This window comes from Oncorhynchus mykiss, chromosome 18 (genome assembly GCF_057628025.1).
Source record: "Oncorhynchus mykiss isolate SJ-2025 chromosome 18, ASM5762802v1, whole genome shotgun sequence".
Taxonomy (NCBI): Eukaryota; Metazoa; Chordata; class Actinopteri; order Salmoniformes; family Salmonidae; genus Oncorhynchus; species Oncorhynchus mykiss.
Genome location: NC_143039.1, coordinates 50,589,610 through 50,611,548, shown reverse-complemented (window position 1 = coordinate 50,611,548; position 21,939 = coordinate 50,589,610). Strand labels below are relative to the sequence as shown.

The following is a 21,939-nucleotide window of genomic DNA, read 5'->3' as shown; positions in this document are numbered from 1 at the left end:
TAGCTAAAATAGTAGCTAGCTAGCTTGCAAAAACATCATCAGTTTCCAGAATTGCCATAGAGCACATGCAGATGGGTATCAACCTGTAAATTCCACCAATGTGTGCAGACGAAGTTAGAATAGTGCCAGAGTTGACTTCTCTAAACAGGCTACCCATCCTGAGGTCTATGAGGTAAATAAGCAATAAGGCCCGAGGAGGTGTGGTATATGGCCAATATACCACTGCTAAGGGCTGTTCTTATGCGCGACTCTTAGGTGTGGTATATTGGCCATATATCACAAACCCCCGAGGAGCCTTATTGTTATTATAAACTGGTTACCAACGTAATTAGAGCAGTAAAACTAAATGTTTTGTCAAACCCTTGGTATACAGTCTGATAAACCACAGCTGTAGACCAATCAGCATTCAGGGCTCGAACCACCCAGTTTCTAATCAAAAATATATCACAAATGCATAAATCTGTTAATTTTACAAGATTTCTTAGAATATGGAATATGATGCTCCATCATTGCAAGCAAACATGACAACATATTTATAGATCACTGTAACAGGTGCAAGTTTCAGGAGCCCACCCTTGATGAAGGCAATAGCGTCTACTATTGGCTAATAAGAAGTACATGAACGAATATGATTCGCTCTTTGAAACGTTTTTCAAAATAGTGTTTATTTTGTCATTGTGTGCTGAATTATATTGTTTTATACACATATGTGTATGTTATATTATTCTGTTTTTATTGTAATGTATACAGGTCTCTCTTGTAAAATAGATGTTTAATCTCAATATGACTCCCTGTTTAAATAAAAATACAATTGTTCCGTTTCGCCGTGGAGGCAAACATGCAGCACGTTAGTAATTTTTTTATTTGACCTTTATTTGACTAGGTAAGTCATGAACAAATTCTTATTTTCAATGACGGCCTATGAACAGTGGGTTAACTGCTTTGTTCAGGGGCAGAACAACAGATTTCAGTTAGTAGTCCAACGTTCTAACCATCAGGCTATCTGCCGTCCCAGTATGTATTAAAGGAGCGCAGTGGGACAGTCTCCTCCTTGTACAGTAGACTGTCGATAGACTAGTGACGAGCGGTATAGTAATAAACCTACCTGCGATTTATGAAAATCTATGTTTGAATAGTGTAATTATTATAAATGCGAGGAAAACCTATTTTGAGAGCATGTATTTAATATGTATTTAGACAATGAAATAGTGCTATAATACAATTATGGGTAACAGTGCTATAATACAATTATGGGTAACCAATACAGCCTAATTATGAGAGGCATCGCCATTGTTTAAAAATAAAAAAAATAATAAATAAAAAAATGTGCACTGTGGCCTACTACAAAACGAAACGTCACCGTGGGTGGAGTTATCACACGATATGAGTAACCACAAAAACTTTCCTGCAACGATTTACCTTGCCGCACCTGTCAAACAACTCAACCTTACTCGAGTTTCACATTACGACACAAATCTGAAAAACACTTCCTTCTTGCACTGAGCCAATTCCACGTTTTTACTATTTTAATCTTATGGAGCAGCATGCAGCCTAGACGTCGGGTAAGTCAGTCTAACTACGACTAACTAAGTACATCAGTTCAGTTCCTTATGTCATGGATTTAATGGCACTGGATAGGTAGGATAAGGTCCAATATCTGGAGACCAGAGAGACCCACAAAAACGTTTTTGCGATATGGACATAGTGCGAAAACGGAGAACGCAATGTTGTCGCAAAATCAGAAACTCTAAACCAGACCCACAAAACAAGTTATTGCGACATTGCTTATTTTTAAAGTAATCCGTTTCCGTACTACGCCTATATTAAAGTAGGAATAGCTTTTTCATTATTAAACAACTGCATCTCATTGGTAGGCTACTAGTAGTAGAATATAAATCAATATGTCTCTCGTGCGTGCAGTGCGCTTTAGAATGTTGATAAATCGCACTCCGTAGAGGAAGGTACACTTCATCCATTTTAAAGATTCAAAGTTCAATGCTCACTGATGACTGTCAGCTCATTAGCTTATCAAATGGATTGTTTACTGTGTGCCTGCAAACCATTGTATTATCACTCTTCCCTTTCAGGTGAATGAATAGAACTTGACCTTATGAGAATGAGGTTTGGCACCAACTTGTTTTATGGAATATAATTGTAAATCTTGAAACTGAAAAGTAAATAGTCACTTTGCAGGAAGACACACTGGCCAATAATTGCACACACAACACAGCCCAGACAGGAATATCATACAGATAGAGACAGGTGAGAAACAGTGATGTCCGTGCACCTGACTTTAAATCCAGATGAAGACAGAGCCGGAGGGCCTTCTAAAACCTGTGGGTCTACCGCTGCAGGACCTCAAACACCTGGAACGGAACAACAGGGCCTAGAGCACAGGGGGATGGAAAAAGAGAAGGGGGAAGAGGATGAGAAGCAAGAGGCGAAAAAGGAAACCAGCTCCGCTGCCTTGGAGCCTAGCACTTTGCTGTGGCTGGGAGACAGAGAGGGGGAGAAAGGAGGTGTGGTGTCTGAGAGCGAGGGAGCTGAAGGGGATGAGGAGGAGAGGGAGGCAGAGAGGATAGGAGGGAGTACAGAGCTTTTGGAGGGACAGGAGAGCCAGCCAGAGAGTGAGCGAAAGGCAAAATGGAGAGAGAGCATGCCAGAGGGAGAGAGATGGAGAGATGATGAGTTGGAGGGAGGCCAACGTGAGGAAATGGATGGTTCGCTTGCAGATGATGAGGAAGAGGGGGAGGAAGGCCCAGTGAATTGGATGCCAGAGAAGGTTGCGCAGGTCTTCACTCCGACAGTGATAGTGCGTCCATCTAGCAAACGGGAGGAGTTCCCACTTGAAAATAGCAGGTATGGAGAGATGGATACTGAGAAGAGACCTTTCTTAGAGCCCCAGACACCAACAGCCCCACCAGTACTCTACTACCCACAGTGGACAGAGGAGCCGGACAACTACACACGTATGTACCAGTGCCGGACCAATACCATTAATACTAATTGGGGTCAGTTCCATTTAAGTTCTAATCAGTGTAGGGATTCAAGTACATTCCTATGAAGAAGAAAAACATTTGTCATCATGTAAAATTTTAAATAAACGGTATATCAACACAACTAGATTCTAAAAAATGTAGGTTACATAATCGTTTTATCTGATCTTTTCCCCTCTGATTAGACATGTTTTTAGCTCTAATGACTCCCGCTGAAGCTAGGACAACAGAGTTCCTGCCCATCTCCCAAAAACATCTGAAAAACAAACTCTTCAAAAGAGTATCTGAAATAATCCCACAGCACCCCCTCCTCACCCCTGATAGCTACTTTATTGTGGGGAAAAGTACTTACTGTGATATGTGGTTGCCCCACCTAGCTATCTTAAGATGAAAGTCGCTCTGGATATGACTGTCAGCTAAGTTAATAAAATGTAAAAATGAATCTCTTTCCTGTTGTGAGAAATTGGTATGAAAATTGTCATGTAAAATTTGAGGCAGCATAATAAGACGTCTACATATATTTCCTATCGTCATCGACCTCGAGATGGCTGTTTTAATTTTTTTAATTAATACTTTGAGTTATTGTATTTTACAAACCCAATTTTCCCCAGGTTTGGCTGTAGTTTTATTGAACCCAGATTTCTCTGTTATTTAGATATGTGTGGTGGTAGTTGTGGGGATGTTCTGAAACTTGGCCTGGGCATTGGTGCTGCAGCTGTTCTCTTCCCTCTACTTGTGTGGGGCGGATATGCCCTTTTGCCCTTTGATGCCCCACCCCTGGACAGCGCCCCTCTCAGGCTGGTGTACACACTGCGCTGCTCCTTCTTTGCTGTCATACCCATTATGCTAGGTAAGACTGTGGACTATTAGGGTTGGGCTGTGATATGTTATCACCTATTAGAGATTATTGAATAGACTAAATGTGTGTTACTTCTTTGCTCTGGGCAATGCTAATGTTTTTATCACTTTTTTTTGGTACTCTCCCAATCTTCCTCTACCTCCCACCCCCTCTCCCAGGTGTGCTGGTGCAGGGGTTGGCGCGGCTACGCTACGGCGCCCTAACGCCCCTCTACGAGGCCAAGGTGGGGGAGGAGAGCCGGGAGGTGGCAGTCCACCGGCACTACGTGGGCGACTCGCTCTCCCTCTTCCTACTCTACTTCCTGCAGCTGGCCGTCATGGCCACCTACATCAGCCAGGACCTGCTCAAGATGGTGCCCCTGCTCACCATCGTCTTTGCCTTCGGCAGGTGAATGCCTGTGACTGCCTGTGTGTGTGTGTTCACTACTTAGTGTCAGTGGTAGCAGTGTGTTCTGCGTTGTATGTTTATTACAATGAAATCTCTTGCAAAGTTTTTTGTTTCAGTATGTTGCATTGAAAGTGGCTAATATTCCGTTGATTAGAACACAACTACCACAGTAAAGGGAAACGTTGATAGTGTTAACAGGGAAAACTCTAGAACAGTGGTCACCAAACTTTTCTGAGTCAAGATCACTTTCTGAGTCAAAATGCCGCTCAGATCATTTTTACACATGACTTAAAAAGTGTACGCCTGTGCAACATTAACCAATTAAAAAGAGTACTGAAGCAATGAGTTGCCCTGCCAATGCATTGTTGTTCAGGCCATTTTTAAAAAAAATTAAAAGTATATTTTAAAATTTGAGGTAGGCTATATGATAACACCTGTAATAGATCTGTTGTATTACTTGTAAGGCACAACCAAATAATTAGCTTTTATTTGTATTTTTCTGGGCTGATTGTGCCTACGTCTGATGGTCAGCAGAGGGAGAGAGCAGCAGACTGAGGGTCCGCCTGTCAACATCCCTCTGCTCTCCCTTTCCTCCACTGACACTGACCAAAAAGGGACACATTCTTCTAGCTGATGGCAAAACTCGAGTCGCACCGCATCGTTTCTGCCTCATGCATAAATTCATGTTACTCCTATGAACAGAGAAAGTGAAACATTTCTCGATACTAAAAATGACCCAATCCGCTAATAATAATAACAACAACGCAAGCCTATAGGTACACTTTCCTACTCATTCATTGCTGCTGCAGTGCTTGTTGGAGCACTGAGTGGAAATGGGAAGACTGTGCATTTTATGGCTTACAAGTGTTGACAGTGCTGAGTAAGAACTTAAACATGAACTCACAGCAAAGAGCTGCTGTTTTTTTATGAGTGTGTTGAGTCTCTCTCTAGTCATGGTTTTACACATTTTTAAATCTCACAGTATAAACGTTGCGGTAGCTTTCCTTTTTTGCCTGCTACGTTACTGCAGAAACTGTAATCTGAGCCATCCGATTGGCCAGCGGTAGGCCTATAGTGCAATTGATTTGCTCTCCGGGCCCGCCAGGAAGGCAGAGTTTGTACCTTCAGACACATGAAATGGTACAAAACGGCAACAGTTGTCTACCCGGCACGCAGGGCAGCTGAATTTGGTGCACCTAACCGGCAACAGCCTGAGACAAAAAATAAAGAGGGGGGGGGGGGGGGGAAGCGTTTATTTATTTTATTCCCTGAAATGTTTGACTAGGAATGCCTTGGATTGACCAATAGGTGACCACTACTCTAGAGTGAAGTTCAATCTCGTGCTTCTCTCTGTGGGCTAATATTTATTCTGGGGGCCAGTCCCAGAGGGAACATTGCTTATCACCGATCCATACTTTTACCCGACATTGTTATCCTTGTCTTTTCTAACCTAATGATGTTTGTAAACACTTACAGTACCAGTCAAAGTTTGGACACACCTACTTATTCCAGGGTTTTTCTTTATTTTTACTATTTTATACATTGTAGAATAATAGTGAAGACATCCAAACGATCTAATAACACATGGAATCATGTAGTAACCAAAAAAGCGTTAAACAAATCAAAATATGAGATTCTTCAAAGTAGCCACCCTTTGCCTTGACAGCTTTGCACACTCTTGGCATTATCTCAACCTGCTTCATGAGGTAGTCACCTGGAATGCATTTCAATTAACAGGTGTGCCTTGTTAAGTTAATTTGTGGAATTTCTTTCCTTAATGAGTTTGAGCCAATCAGTTGTGACAAGACAGTCATATGTGTTAAAAGACAAAGTCCATATTGAGGCAAGAACAGCTCAAATAAGCAAAGAGAAACGACAGTCCATCATTACTTGAAGACCTGAAGGTCAGTCAATCCTGAACATTTCAAGAACTTTGAACGTTTCTTCAAGTGCAGTCGCAAAAACCATCAAGCGCTATGATGAAACTGGCTCTGAGGACCGCCACAGGAAAGGAAGACCCCAGAGTTACCTCTGCTGCAGAGGATGAGTCAACTGCACCTCAGATTGCAGCCCAAATAAATGCTTCACAGAGTTCAAGCAACAGACACATCTCAACATCAACTGTTCAGAGGAGATGGGGTGACTCAGGCCATTATTATTGAATTTCTGCAAAGAAACCACTACTAAAGGACACCAATAAGAAGATACTTGCTTAGGCCAAGAAACATGAGCAATGGACATTAGACAGGTGGAAATTTGTCCTTTGGTCTGATGAGTCCAAATTTGAGACACAGCACTAAGACACAGCACTAACGTATAAACTAACGTATGATCTCTGCAAATGTGGTTCCCACCGTGAAGCATGGAGGTGTGATGGTGTTTTGCTGGTGACACCCTGATTTATTTAGAATTCAAGGCACACTTATACCAGCATGGCTACCACAGCATTCTGTAGTGATACGCCTTCCCGTTTGTGTTTAGTGGGACTATCATTCATTTTTAACAGGACAATGATGCAAAACACACCTCCAGGCTGTGTAAGGGCTATTTGACCAAGGAGAGTGATGGACTGCTGCATCCGATGACCCTGCCTCCACAATCACCCGACCTCAACCCAATTGAGATGGTTTGGGATGAGTTGGACTGCAGAGTGAAGGAAAAGCAGCCAACAAGTGCTCCGCATATGTGGGAACTCCTTCAAGACTGTTGGAAAAGCATTCCTCAAAGCTGGTTGAGAGAATGCCAAGAGTGTGCAAAGCTGTCAAGGCAAAGGGTGGCTACTTACATTATTTATTTATTTTAACACTTTTTTGTTGTTGTTGGTTACTACATGATTCCATATGTGTTATTTCATAGTTTTGATGTCTTCACTATTCTACAATGTCGAAAATAGTAAAAATAAAGAAATCCTTGAATGAGTAGGTGTGTCCAAACCTTTGACTGGTACTGTACGTGTTTACATACCTTCTCCGTATATTATCTCCATGGACCATGCAAAACAAACTCACCCAATGTCACTTCTTCTATAGGCTGATCTACTGGGTTTGTGTGACCCAATTGGCTGATCTTGTTGTGATCTCTCACCCTACAGGCTGATCTACTGGGTGTGTGTGACCCTAGGCAGCAGCGTGAGGGGTTTGGGCTTCGGCCTCTCCTTCCTGCCCATACTGGTCATGTTGGGCGCCAACCTCTACTTTGTGTGCTCGTCAGTCAGTGAAGGGGCTGTCTTTGATGTGGCCCCGCCCACCACCACCCCACCTCCCAGGCAGAGTTGGTGGGGCTAGGAGGAAGAGGAGTAGATGCGTCCAATCCTGAAGATTAAATGGACCCCCAGTCCCTAGACACTTAAACCTGAAAGGATTAGATATTACCATGTAACTTATACCTACAGTATCATATGTACACTTTGCCTTCTGATAGATCAGAGGCACGTTCCTTAGGCAAACGTTGTGCAACCTTGCAGATAGCATGTAGCGTAAGGAATACATTTCTGAGATGCAAGTCTGTTATCAACAATATAACACACAAGTTCCTCAGTGTTTTGCCCTACTGAATAATTTGAGTGAATGGTTCAATTGGCACCCACTCATTGTCATGATGTTTGTTTGGAAGGAGTAAGGGAGAAGAATCAAGTTCTTGGATTTCATGTCCTTCATCTGGAACATATTGGATCACATTGAACAATGGTTTATGGAGAGCTGGACAATTCATTAAGATGACGTGGGGCTAGTAACAGTTAGCCACCCCAATGAAGTTACCTGTAGTAGAATGATTGTGATATAAAGTGTCTTATGCCGTACATAAGCCAAAGAGGAATGGACCATCCATAAAATAAGACATGTAAGGCCTGGGTTGTGTTCATTAGGCACAAAACGTTAAAAAAATATTTTTTAATGTAGCAAAGGAAAATGAGCGTTTAAAAAAATAATTATTGGACAATCCAGGTTGTTCTTCCCCGTCTGTTTTCCTCCGTTTGTTGCCTAAAACACAACTTTGTGCAGCATATCCTTACTAACTAGAATTGTGTTTTATTCTAATCTCATGGCTTTGGTGAAGGATGGTCCAGAGCTTCACTGGAAGGTTTCATAATGAGCTATGACGACATGACTAGTCGGCACTATACAGTACATCCTGAAGGGGGTGGTCTTCCCCAAGTTATTAAATTGTATGAAGACTTAAGTGCCAACATTGAAGTATAAACCTAGGGCGGAGTTGACTTTTTTGAATGCGTATAACATAAAATCCATGTGGATATTTTATTATTTCTTCAACTGTGCCATGTTTACATGTATTTCCTTTCTACAATAGTACAGCATTTACTACCACAATGAATGGGAATGAAGAATGTTAATTGATAGCTATTTAAGAATGTGTTATGTTAATTATGTCTGTACAGTACCATAACCAATGCACATACATTGTCCTGTTTGTATATGGAAGACAGCTCATAATTGTTGTATTTCTTTTGGGCATTATCTTTCAATGTTTACACTATCTTAATGGAATGATGTGATTCACATAATAAAGTAGCTACTAATCTTGCGTTTTGTCATGACATCATGAAGCCAAAGGATTGACAGTAACTAGTTCAAAAGCAGTGGTGTGTATTCATGGATGCCAAGGGAAGCCAGGCTTCCCCAAGGAATTAACCAAGAAAAACATATGTTATTTTGTATCTTTAGTCTGTGTTTCATACATTTCCTTCGATTTGCAAGAGGCTGAATGTATGTCACTGGAGAAAGCGTCCGAGCGTACGAAACAGCGCCCCTCTCAGTATGCGTAGCATATGATGCTGTCTGGTCAAACAGCATGGCATTGTTGCAGCCCATAGCACTGAATGCAAGGGAAGTCAACAAGCATTTGCAAGCATAGAGCAAGCATAGAACAAGCATAGAGGCCCATTATCGGCAACCATCACTCCTGTGTTCCAATGGCACGTTGTGTTAGATAATCCAAGTTTATCATTTAAAAGGCTAATTGATCATTAGAAAACCCTTTTGCAATTATGTTAGCGCAGCTGAAAACTGTTATGATTTAAAGAAGAAATAAAACTGTTCGCCTTTAGACTATTTAAGTATCTGGAGCATCAGCATTTGTGGGTTCGATTACAGGCTCAAAATGGCCAGAAAAAGTCCTTTCTTTTGAAACTTATCAGTCTATTCTTGTTCTGAGAAATTAAGGCTATTCCATGCGAGAAATTTCCAAGAAACTGAAGATCTCGTACAACGCTGTGTAATACTCCCTTCACAGAACAGCGCAAACTAGCTCTAACCAGAATAGAAAGAGTGGAAGGTACCGGTGCACAACTGAGCAAGAGGACAAGTACATTAGTGACACCTCACAAGTCCTCTACTGGCAGCTTCATTAAATAGTACCCGCAAAACACAAGTCTCAACGTCAACAGTGAAAAGGCGACTCCGGGATGCTGGCCTTCTAGCAAGAGTTGCAAAGAAAAAAAACATATCACAGACTGGCCAATAAAATCAAATATTAAGATGGGCAAAAGAACACAGACACTGGACAGAGGAACTCTGCCTAGAAGGCCAGCATCCCGGAGTCGCTTCTTCACTGTTGACGTTGAGACTGGTGTTTTGCGGTTATTTTTGCCTAAAATTACATACCCAAATCTAACTGCCTGTAGCTCGGTTCCTGAAGCAAAGAAATGCATATTCTTGGTACCATTTGAAAGGAAACACTTTGAAGTTTGTGGAAATGTGAAAGAAATGTAGGTGAATAACACAGATCTGGTAAAAGATAATACAAAGACAAAAACAACCGTTCTTTTGTATTTGTTGTACCATCATCTTTAAAATACAAGAGAAAGGCCATAATGTATCATTCCAGCCCAGGTGCAATTTAGATTTTGGCCACTAGATGGCAGCAGTGTATTTTCAAAGTTTTAGACTGATCCAATAAAGCATTTAATTTCTATTCAAAATGTTGTATTATCAAGACTGCCCAAATGTGCCTAAATAGTTTATGAATGACTTTACATGTTCAAAATTGTGCACTCATTAAACAATATCATGGTATTCTTTCACTAATACATACTGGAAATTGAACAGTACAGTTAGATGAACAAGAATTTAAGCTTTCTGCCAATATCAGATAGGTCTATGTCCTGGGAAATTTTCTTGTGACTTACAACCTTATGCTAATCGCATTAGCCAACATTAGCTCAACCATCCCGTGGAAAGGACACGGATCGAGAAGAAGTTAATGAAGCTGCCAGTTGAGGACTTGTGAGGCGTCCGTTTCTCAAACTAGACACTAATGTACTTGTCCTCTTGCGCAGTTGTGCACCGGGGCCTCCCACTCCTTTCTATTCTGGTTAGAGTCAGTTTACACTGTTCTGAGAAGGGAGTAGATCACAGCATAGTACGAGATCCTCAGTTTCTTGGCAATTTCTCGCATGGGATAGCCTTCATTTCTCAGAACAAGAATAAACTGACGAGTTTCAGATGAAAGTTATTTGTTTCTGGTCATTTTGAGCATGTAATCGAACACAAATGCTGATGCTCCAGATACTCAACTAGTCTAAAGGCCAGTTTTATTGCTTCTTTCGTCAGGACAACAGTTTTCAGCTGTGCTAACAATTGCAAAGGGTTTTCTATTGAGCCTTTTAAAATGATAAACTAACACAACATGCCTTTGGAACACAGCAATGATGGTTGCTGATAATGGGCCCCTGTACGTCTATGTAGATATTCCATTAAAAAATCTGCCGTTTCCAGCTACAATAGTCATTTACAACATTAAATATCCACACTGTATTTCTGATAAATTTGTTATTTTAAATGGACAAAAAGTTGCTTTTCTTTCAAAAACAAAGACATTTCGAAGTGACCGCAAACTTTTGAACAGTAGTGTATATATACAGTTGAAGTCGGAAGTTTACATATACCTTAGCCAAAAACATTTAAACTTACTTTTTCACAATTCCTGACATTTATTCCTAGTAAAAATTCCCCATCTTAGGTCAGTTAGGATCACCACTTTATTTTAAGAATATGAAATGTCAGAATAGTGATTTATTTCATCACTTTCCCAGTGGGTCAGAAGTTTACATTCACTCAATTAGTATTTGGTAGCATTAACTTTAAAACTTGTGTCAAACATTTTGGCTAGCCTTCCACAAACTTCCCACTCCCACAGTGGTTAGAGTGTTGGACTAGCAGCCGAAAGGTTGCAAGTTCAAATCCCTGAGCTGACAAGGTACAAATCTGTCATTCTGCCCCTGAACAGGCAGTTAACCCACTGTTCCTAGGCCATCATTGAAAATAAGAATTTGTTCGTAACTGACTTGCCTAGTTAAATAAAAATAAGTTGGGTGAATTTTGGCCTATTCCTCCTGACAGAGCTGGTGTAACTGTGTCAGGTTTGTAGGCCTCCTTGCTTGCACATGCTTTTTCAGTTCTGCCCACAAATCTTTTATGGGATTTAGGTCAGGGATTTGTGATGGCTACTACAATACCTTGATTTTGTTGTCCTTAAGCCATTTTGCCACAACTTTGGCAAAATTGTTGGGGTCATTGTCCATTTGGAAGACCCATTTGCGACCAAGCTTTAACTTCCTGACTGATGTTGCTTCAATATATCCACATCATTTTCCTCCCTCATGATGCCATCTATTTTGTGAAGTGCACCAGTCCCTCCTGCAGCAAAGCACCCCCACAACATGATGCTGCCACCCCACAACATAATGCTGCCACCCCCGTGCTTCACGGTTGGGATGGTGTTCTTCGGCTTGCAAGCCTCCCCCTTGTTCCTCCAAACATAACGATGTCGTTATGGCCAAACAGTTCTATTTTTGTTTCATCAGACGAGAGGACATTTCTCCAAAAAGTATCATCTTTGTCCCCATGTGCAGTTGTAAACCGCTTTTTTATGCAAGTTTGGAGCAGTGGCTTCTTCCTTACTGAGCGGCCTTTCAGGTTATGTCGATATAGGACTTGTTTTACTGTGGATATAGATACTTTTGTACCGGTTTCCTCCAGCATCTTCACAAGGTCCTTTGCTGTTGTTCTGGGATTGATTTGCACTTTTTGCACCAAAGTACATTCATCTCTAGGAGACAGAACGCGTCTCCTTCCTGAACGGTATGACGGCTGTGTGGTCCCATGGTGTTTATACTTGCGTACTATTGATTGTACAGATGAACGTGTTACCTTCAGGCGTTTGGAAATTGCTCCCAAGGATGAACCAGACTTGTGGAGGTCTACAAAAATTTGAGGTTTTGATTTTCCCATGTCAAGCAAAGAGGCACTAAGTTTGAAGGTAGGCCTTGAAATACATCCACAGATCACATCCAATTGATGTCAATTAGCCTATCGAAGCTTCTGAAGCCATGACAATTTTCTGGAATTTTCCAGGCTGTTTAAAGGCACAGTCAACTTAGTGCATGTAATCATCTGACCCACTGGAATTGTGATAGTGAAATAATCTAAACAACTGTTGGAAAAATTACTTGTCATGCACAAAGTAGATGTCCTAACCAACTTGCCAAAACTATAGTTTGTTAACAATAAATGTGTGGAGTGGTTGAAAAATGAGTTAATGGACTACAACCTAAGTGTATGTAAACTTCCGACTTCAACTGTATATGACAACAAAACACACCGACATGTAGCATGCTAATGTTAACTGGCTGGCCTGGCACATCGTTGCCCATGAAAGAAAGTTAGGCTAGAGCTCAAGCATTTTAGCCAGGTAGCCTAGGACAACAAACTAGAAGCGTGTACCAACAGTCAGTCAGAGACCGTTTAGGAGGATGGCATTGGCGTTCCTCTTCAAGTAGGGTGAGTCAACATGTTTTTTCTACTTGCACAGACACAGAAATCCGTACCATTCCACAGCCACATATGTACCTTAAGGTGATTAAACTAAATAGTTTTTGGTATATTTTTAGTTGTCACTGTACTTATCACCTAAGCTTAGTATATGTTGAAATGTTGCTTCAATAGTGGAGGTGGCTCCTGTTTTCGTTGCGACTTGCAGTAACTCGTGGTTCCAAAATCAGTTGTCCAAAAATGTCAGAAACATGACCTACAGTAAAGTCAAGCAACTGTTTGTTACGTACAATACGTTTTGTGGACTTCACCAGACAGAGGTTTCTCTCCGGTTTTGTAATGAAACAAATGTGTGGTTGAATTTATTCTGCCACCGTGTCTGGTCTCAGCCTTAGATAGCAATATATCGCTATCTCAGCGTCAAGCCATATGAACTAACAGGTTATAGTACAAACAATTATCAAAGCATGTGTGATAACACAGGTTGCAATTTGTCTTTTTTCCCCCCTGGGTTGGCTTCCCCTTTGATTTTACCCACGCACCATTACTGTTCAAAACAGATACGCCTTTTCACTCAATTTGTCTATTTAATATATAAAATACGGTAAAACATACACAAAAGGGATAAGGTTAAGGGACTTGGGATACTTTGGTACAACAAAACACTTGTAAAAGCGGTATAGAATGTTCATAACATATCAGTGCATACATTGCATATGAAAATATACACAAAATGTATATAATTCTCAAACAAGTCTTTACAACAAAAAACCCAAAGCAGACTAACTGAACACAATATATTATCAATCATTTTCATATATTTGACTTATGCTACATTTTTACGAGGTTGTCTTACTCATTTGTGATGCATTTTGTTACTGTTATGTAACATGAGCGTTTCGTATAATCCCATGCATTTACATTTTGTAATTCGTTTTAATTGCTCATTTCAGGTTCCCCCACATAAATATTTTCATATCTTAAAATCAATATTGCAGCATTTAACTGGTCTTCTCCTTCATTGCATTTGCTATATCACATTAACTGATCGTGCAATTTTAGCAAGTTGTTTCAAGAAAGGAAACCAGTTTCATATCATGTATATAAGGGCGATTAAATAAAAAAAGGTTGAATATCCTACACAAAATACCAGAAAAATAAAAGCTCCATTATACAACAATAAGTAACTGTCACCAGCACAAATTAAACACTTGAAAAATAAGATCTAGAAAACATTTTACACAAGAACAAAAAAAAAAAAGGATGCAGGTTTTAACATAGATTGTCGAGACTACATTGCTAGAACATTCTGTACATGAGTGACCTGCAATAGACAGGGTGTTAAAACCAATCAAGTGTGGTGTCAAATGTCTCAAACCAAAGAGGGACCTCTCCCTCAGACTGAGGTGGGCGTGACGACAAGTTCAGACAAAAAATGTAGTGTGTAGAAAAGAAAGCCCCTGAATTGGGCCTGTTGTTGTTCTTCATTCTAGACATTCCATTTCTATGTGAAATGTTGCACCCCACTAGATAAGTCACTGGTGCCAGCCATACGCACTGAACCCTGGGATTCACCTGAGCAGGCAATGAAACTAAATCTGTGTTGCATAATGGACAGCAGTTACATTTCTAGAAATCAACACCACCTACTTACATTGTTAAATAGGACAAGTCCATTTGGCCAAGCTCACGGCAGAGTGTGAAGCATATGAAAACATGATTTCATATGGGAGAAAAAGTTGTTTCAAAATCGGCAAATTACTTTAGATAAAGTCTCTTGTTTTCGCTCAACCTTAGTGTAGTTCAAAGTTAGATCGTTTTAAGACTGAATGCCATGATTCAATACAAATGTCACATTGTGCTCCTTTCAATAGTAGAATCCATTTCATTTTTATAACTTGTGTTATAGTGGTCTATCATTTGACTTTGATAATAGGGGATTGGGTTCAGAGCGTGAGGCCAAAGGACATGTTGACACTGTAGCCAAGCAGGCCTCTAAAGAGCGAGTGAGAAAACATGCACACCATCAACACTAGCATTATATTAGGTTACTGAAACAAACTCCCCGGCTACTGCTGCAGGACTCCTGCATCGCAGCTCGAAATTACAAATCACACTCAATATGCAAACAGATCCACTGAGAGAATGACCACATTGTTTGTTTTAGGGATACCTAGCAAAGTCTATGCAAATATACTCATATTTACACACATCGTCCGTATTGAAAAGCCAACTGAAGCTATAGAAATATAGAATGTGTGTTTTTGAATTCTGCTGAAACAGCTCTTTTGAAACATTGCAAAGAGTTGCAGAAAGCTAAGGGAACATCAAACGCTTTTGTATAATGGGTGATTTTATACAAAGTTTAACTCTTCATCAACCCAAAACGATCTACAGTTAAACAGTTCTAACCTCTAACAGCAGGTCTAAAATGCCAACATACCAAATACTTCCCTAAAGAGAGCAACCAGAAGTCCAAAACATAAAATGTGCATTGCATTGGGGTCTTCTACTAGTAGAATGAGCCTTTAGAAGTCCTCTGATGCGTATCCCTGCATCTAACCTAATTTCTGGAGCAACAAAGATTAACAATTCCTTAAAAAATCAGAATGGAAACAGGTGATGAGGACTCCATATGCATCTGAGCAGAGAGAGGGCAGACACAAAGGCTATGAGTGTTTACTGTTGTTTCATAGAGGCTGTCAGTCATAACTGAACAATATTCTTCAGTGTCCCTCTACCCGCGTCCGAGGCATTTGGCATTTAGGAGAAGAGGTTGATATCGGCACTCGGGCAAGGGGCTCATTTTGGCCTTGGCTGACAGTGCCAGTTGACCACAAAGTGCCACCACCTGAGGCTTGGGCGTTGGAAATTGGTGGCAGAGGTAGGATCCATTCCTGTGTATCCCTGACCGACCGGACATCCTGTTTTTGCCCGTCTGGGTCTCTTCGCTCAGTGCCACCGATGAAGCCGAGCCAGCAATCGTCGCAAACAGCGCTCGTCAAAACAGAGTCATTCCCAAAGTGCATTTTGAAGGGGGGGGGGGCTTTCTGGAAAACAGACTGCTAACTGCTAATTATATCTAACAGAACTGAACAGTCAATATGGCAGGAAGTCCCACGGTGAAAACAACCAGCACTTGTTGAGCAAACACAGCATAAAGCCATCCATCATACTGTTACCGATACAGTCGTGCTCAAACTAAATACGTGACGACTGTCGTCCAACGAATCTAGTCCCTTTTACAAGTGGCATAAACAGCAACGAGCAGTCGAAACGTTTGAGAATGTTCCATTTTAAATCCATCCACTATCCTCAAGTCCCAATGGTTTTTTTTCGTGGGAATTGACACTTGCGCAAAACTCAGTTTGAGCAAGACCGCGTCGAGATTCTTTGAGCCCCCATATTCATTGCGCCGCCCCATACAGAATCCAACACACTACACCATCCTCCCTTCAGGTGGAACGCAAGCCCATACCGTTCTCTCTGCTTTGAGTCCTGGGCAGCTGGGTTAAGTGGTTGGATAGGAGGCAGGGAAGGTGTGGTGGTGGGTGGCAAATGTCAGTCGGGGGGGGGGGGGGGGGGGGGGTTCAGTGTGTGTTGGGGGAGGGGGTCTGTGTTCGGGGTGCTTCAGGGGTCGATGACATTGGCGGCGTGGCCTCTATGTGACCCACGCGTCGAGTCTCATGCGTTTGATGTTGGCTCCCTCCTGCTCCACCTCATTCTGGGCCCGCAGGAGCTCCACCGAAGGGCTGAAGTCAGGAGGCAGGGAACGGCCACGGTTGCCCGCTGCACTTCCGCCAATGCCGCCGCCTGCCCCAGGGTCATCCCGGTCATTGCCCTCGTAGGAGCTGCCGTTGCTGCTGAGGCTGTGGGCGGGGGAACGGCCGGTTGGTGGCTCCAGGCACAGTAGGGAACCAGGGTACTGTGGCGGGGGCACGGTCGTCTGGATGCCCCCTCCAGAGGAGGACGGCGGGGGGCACGGTGAGTGGCGGTCTCGGCCGGGCGAGATGGGTTCAGACTTGATGCTCACATTGGAGTTGGTGTTGACAGTCAGCATGGCGCCCTGAGGTATGTGGCCCACCGGCCTGAGCGTCAGAGAGAGAAGTGCAGGAGATGGGAGGGGAAACATGGACAATGAGCCACAGCACAGAGATGGAAATTAAGAAAGAGAAGGAAGACAAGATGGATGAGAGTCAGTTTCACCTGACAATCAACTGCAAAACAAGCATAGTGACAGGCTTCTGATGTGAAGTTTCAGACACAAAGAGCACCAACAAGGCATAGTGGTAGCAACACCATTTGAGTCAATGATCAAATCCATTCCAAGCAATTGACAAGCAAAATTCAACTTCAAGCTCCCAAAATCCATACAAAAACAAGCAACAGCATTAAAAAAAAGCATGAAATTGCCTGTGTATGGCAGGTGATTTGGCAAAGGGATCATGGCAGCTATCGAAAATTATCATCCAGAAACTTGATTTTTCAGAAATTCCGGATGGAGGATTCCAGAATTTCTGAAAAACCTGGGAACTGTGGTAAAGTTTCCAGAATTTTGTAACCTTACACCAGTTTAAGAAAAAGGTGGAAACCACCATCACAGAAATGACATGCCGGGGCAGCCAAAAGCGCACAGACATTACACAGTACGGACAAATACAGTACCGGCCCAACCACTCATCTCTACCCAAGAGGAGGTTGGACTGCGAGGCGCTGTGGGGAGAAAAAAACATTGGAGACACTTGCAAAAGGAAATGACAGTATGTAGCTATGCATGTGAGAAGTGTGCAAGGGGTGTATGGGTATTCAACAATCTACCTATCCATCTATACAGCAATTTAAACAAGCATAGATGGATAATACATTTATGGAGAGATCATAAATAGATTGAAGTTGAGCCCAATCCCATTTCTTCAAATATAGGAGCATGAAAAACATTTGCAGGTGCGGAAAATTACATTTCATGATTTTCATATGTGGTCTCTGGACAGTGTTGCCGGATTCAATGTTAGACAGTCCTATGGATAATGCTAATATGTCACCCTGTGGAAAAGGCAACTCCCTCCCTTTAAAATAACAGACTTTGCGCACGTGTGTGTGTGTAAGTACAGTATAATTGACATTGTCCTGAATAACATTGTTCTGAAAAGGGATTGTGTGAAAACATAGAATAGAGAACAGTCCCCAACCACCCGAAGGTACACATTCACCTCAGATTGGCTGCCAGACTGGAGATCTGGCTAGACAATTCCCCACTCTGTTTGTCCATGCCCCACATGCTGTGGACAAGAGAGAACACTCAGTCACACAGGCTACTGAGGCTGAGTGTGTGTGCGGCTGGGGTATTGGTTCTAAGCAGCGGGATCCATTTTGACCTCTGCCGTTTGGGACAAACCGTGACTTCTCTCCTTAAGGCCTGGAAGACCCGCCCGGTAACAGCTTTGCAGGTTCTAAGGAAATAAGCTTTCCTGTATGCTGCAATCGTAAAGCGGTGTGTGGAGTAAGAACGCAGCATAATAGGACAGTCCATATTGGTGCCCCATCAGAGGAAAGGAATACAGTGCATTTGGAAAGTATTCAGACCAAGACTTTTTCCACATTTTGTTACGTTAAAGCCTTGTTCTAAAATGGATTAAATTGTTTTTTTCCCCCCTCATCAATCTACACACAATAACCCATAATGACAAAGAAAAAACTGTTTATATACGTTTGCAATTATTAAATATTAAAAGACTAAAACAGAAATACCTTATTTACATAAGTATTCAGACCCTTTGCTATGAGACTCTAAATTGAGCTCAGGTGCATCCGGTTTCCATTGATCACCTTGAGAGGTTTCTACAACTTGGAGTCCACCTGTGGTAAACTCAATTGATTGGACATGATTTGGAAATGCACACCTGTCTATATAAAACAGTTGACATTGCATGTCAGAGCAAAAACCAAGCCATAAGGTTGAAGGAATTGTCCGTAGAGCGCCGAGACAGGATTGTGTCGAGGCACCGATCTGGGGAAGGATTCCAAAACATTTCTGTAGCATTGAAGGTCCCCAAGAACACATTAGTCTCTATCGTTCTTAAAATGGAAGAAGTTTGGAACCACCAAGACTCTTCCTAGAAAAACTGAGAAATCGGGGGAGAAGGGCCTTGGGTCAGGAAGGTGACCAAGAACCCAATGGTCACTGACAGACAGAGCTCCAGAGTTTCTCTGGAGCAAAGTACAGAGAGATCCTTGATGAACGTACTCCAGAGTGCTCAGGACATCCGACTGGAGCGAAGGATCACCTTCCAATAGGACAACGACCCTAATCAAACAGCCAAGACAACGCAGGAATGGCTTTGGGACAAGTCTCTGAATGTCCTTGATTGGCCCAGCCAGAGCCTATACTTGAACCCGATCGAACATTCCTGGAGAAGAAATGGGAGAAACTCCCCAATTACAGGTGTGCCCATCGTCATATCCAAGAAGACTCCAGGCTATAACCGCTGCTAAGGGGGCTTCAACAAAGTACTGAGTAAATGGTCTGAATACATGTAAAACGTGATATCCCATAAAGACAAAAAAAAAACTGACATTGTAAATTGTTGAGGGGAAAAAAACAATCAATTTTAGAATAAGGCTGTAACGTAACAAGATGTGGAAAAAGTCCAATTCACAGACCCCTTCCAAAGAATGTGAATTGCTTGCAGCTACAAATGATACGGGGACACTATGCTACATGACAGGAATGGTCAGTCAGTGTTTTTGATGGACAGGTCGACAGTCGTCAATTGGTTTGTAGAGAACGGAGGAGGGCTTCATGGTTGCTTTGTGACGTGGCAATGCAAGGATGGACTTACACCAAGTTGCTAAGCGACGCCAGACTAAGTTGTTGCTGTTGTTGATGTTGCTGCTGGGATAAAGACTGTTGCCATGGCGCGTTGCCTTGCAGCAGGCCGCCTGGCGACGCCAGGGCGTGGAGAGCGGTGATGTCAGCGCTCGTCAGCTGGTATTCTGAGGGAAGCGAAAAACAGAGGGAAAACTGTTGCACATTTCCTTACATGTGCTGTCATTTTTTTATTAAATCAAACTTAATCTACTGTATATAGGAACTCAAACTCTCTGTGCAGCTGTGGTGCATTTTGCAGCTCGTTGTTACTCGCTCTTTGCTACTCTGAAACTACTGATCTTCGATAACATCAAGTGTCAGGGAGAAATGAAAACCAGAAGGACTGTGTACAGAGTTGTGCAATCCTGACCTACAGTGTGTGTGCAGTATATATCAGTGGAGGCTGCTGAGGGGAGGACGGCTCATAATAATGTCTGGAATGGAGTCAATGGAATGATATCAACCACATGGGTTTGATGCCATTCCATTGACTGCATTCCAGACATTATGAGCTGTCCTCCGCTGGTATATACACAATACAAGCACGTATAAGCATTTGTAGCTATCTGCTCATGCTTCAGGTAACCTGTGTTGTAAGCTGTCGGCATGGCGGAGAAGGGCATCCCCTGCGCCAGGAGGCTGGGCGTTGTCACGGAGACCACCGGTGTGGTGAGCATCTGGGTCACTTGTGCACCGGCCAAACGCTGGGCATTCTGGGATGAAAGGAGATGAGAGGGAGACTGTTAGACCAACTAAACAAAGAAATTCAACCTTGGTGTTGGACAGAACTGAGCGACATGTTTAAAACCCGTGTATTCAATGAATGGAACTTTTGACATGCTTGAATGTCAACACGGTTGGATTCATGACAAGCTACGACTTTCAAAATGTCTCTCGTATTAGGTAGAGGTGGTGTTGGGAGACATCTTGAGACATCATGCATCAACACACATAATAGTAGTGGTGGCATTGCCAGGTGAACGCGAGCCTTAAAGTTCACTTAAAATTTCTAGCTGGAAATAAGCAAACTTCAAAAAGTGAACTATCCCTTTCAATGTGTGCCATTCATCGTTTGGGTAACCCCATGCAGTTTCCAGATGGACAGGGAACGTGCTGCGAGGTGGTGGCAAACTGCCGAGGGAAATGACACCCGTCATGCTACCCAATGGTGTCAGGGTTTGACGGAAGAAAATGGGCCTACAAACAATGTCGATGAGCCGAATGAGGTGTGCGGCGAAAAATCGTCCAAAGTTGCTGCTAACGTTCCCACTGATCGATGCTAGCGTTGCTTGAAAGCTACCTTTATTTTCCCCCTTAAAATACACAGACTGATCATAGTTGAATGACGATATGCAGTCATGCTGGAATCCCATAACCTCGACCCTAAAGCCACATGCAGTCCGATGGCAACCATAAACTCATGACCATACCGCCACATGCCACTGGACTAAAGACAGAGACCATCTATACTTTGGGCTTAAATGACGAGTTGCGTTGCACACTTGTGACCATGTGAATGGAGGGGGGTGGTCAACAGTCATCGACACATGCGAGTGACGGGAGAGAAAGATTCACCTCGCTCACCATCTCCAGCTCATCATCTGTCTGCAAAGGGACGGGAGCGGAGATAATTACACCACTGACCTTTCTCTGAACTCAAAACACAGTCATCTCTAGTTTAGACCGACCGTTGACTAAAAGGTCATGCTGGAGAGAAGACAGTATTCATAGAGAAGAAAAGGTCCTGTTTGTCAATGATAATATATATATTACAGATATACTATAGTGTATAATACAATCTTTTATTATATAACCTTTGCTTACTCTAGATTGCACAGGTTGTGTTTTGGCAATCTGGAACTTCCATGCTAGATTTCACTCGTTACGAAACTGAGATAAACCTGTGCATAATAAGTGTCAAAGTTTGTAGAAGGGAAATATTCACAACCTCTGTAAATTATTATTTTGATGCAATTAAAAAAAGGTGTCCAAACACAGACGGGTCCCATTTAGTCTGGTAAAGCCTGGTTGGCCCTGGTT

At 42.3% G+C, this 21,939-nt stretch overlaps 2 protein-coding genes across 22 annotated transcripts in view; one reads left to right on the top strand and one right to left on the bottom strand.

The window, feature by feature from the left end:
- The first annotated feature begins 1,050 nt into the window (after positions 1-1,050).
- LOC110496317 (transmembrane protein 79) lies at positions 1,051-8,785 on the top strand. Its single transcript, XM_021572149.3, has 5 exons — positions 1,051-1,562; positions 2,088-2,969; positions 3,652-3,846; positions 4,014-4,242; positions 7,334-8,785. The coding sequence occupies exons 2-5, from the start codon at positions 2,276-2,278 to the stop codon at positions 7,524-7,526; spliced, it is 1,311 nt and encodes a 436-aa protein (XP_021427824.3). The 5' UTR covers positions 1,051-1,562; positions 2,088-2,275; the 3' UTR covers positions 7,527-8,785.
- A 4,813-nt stretch (positions 8,786-13,598) lies between these two features.
- Positions 13,599-21,939, bottom strand: part of LOC110496316 (myocyte-specific enhancer factor 2D homolog) — a 29,140-nt gene continuing 20,799 nt past the window's right edge. For 4 of the 21 annotated variants that reach the window (XM_090206798.1, XM_090206800.1, XM_090206803.1 and 1 more), the window contains 5 exons: positions 20,486-20,612; positions 19,871-20,024; positions 18,242-18,310; positions 17,697-17,744; positions 13,599-17,119 (listed from right to left, as the gene is read on the bottom strand). In XM_090206798.1, coding sequence (XP_090062924.1) covers positions 16,693-17,119; positions 17,697-17,744; positions 18,242-18,310; positions 19,871-20,024; positions 20,486-20,612 — 825 coding nt within the window. In that variant the 3' untranslated portion in view covers positions 13,599-16,692. Of the gene's footprint in view, positions 17,120-17,696; positions 17,745-18,241; positions 18,311-19,870; positions 20,025-20,485; positions 20,613-21,474; positions 21,505-21,939 lie in introns of all 21 variants that reach the window. The other 17 variants (XM_090206801.1, XM_090206805.1, XM_090206808.1 and 14 more) reach the window with 10 other exon arrangements.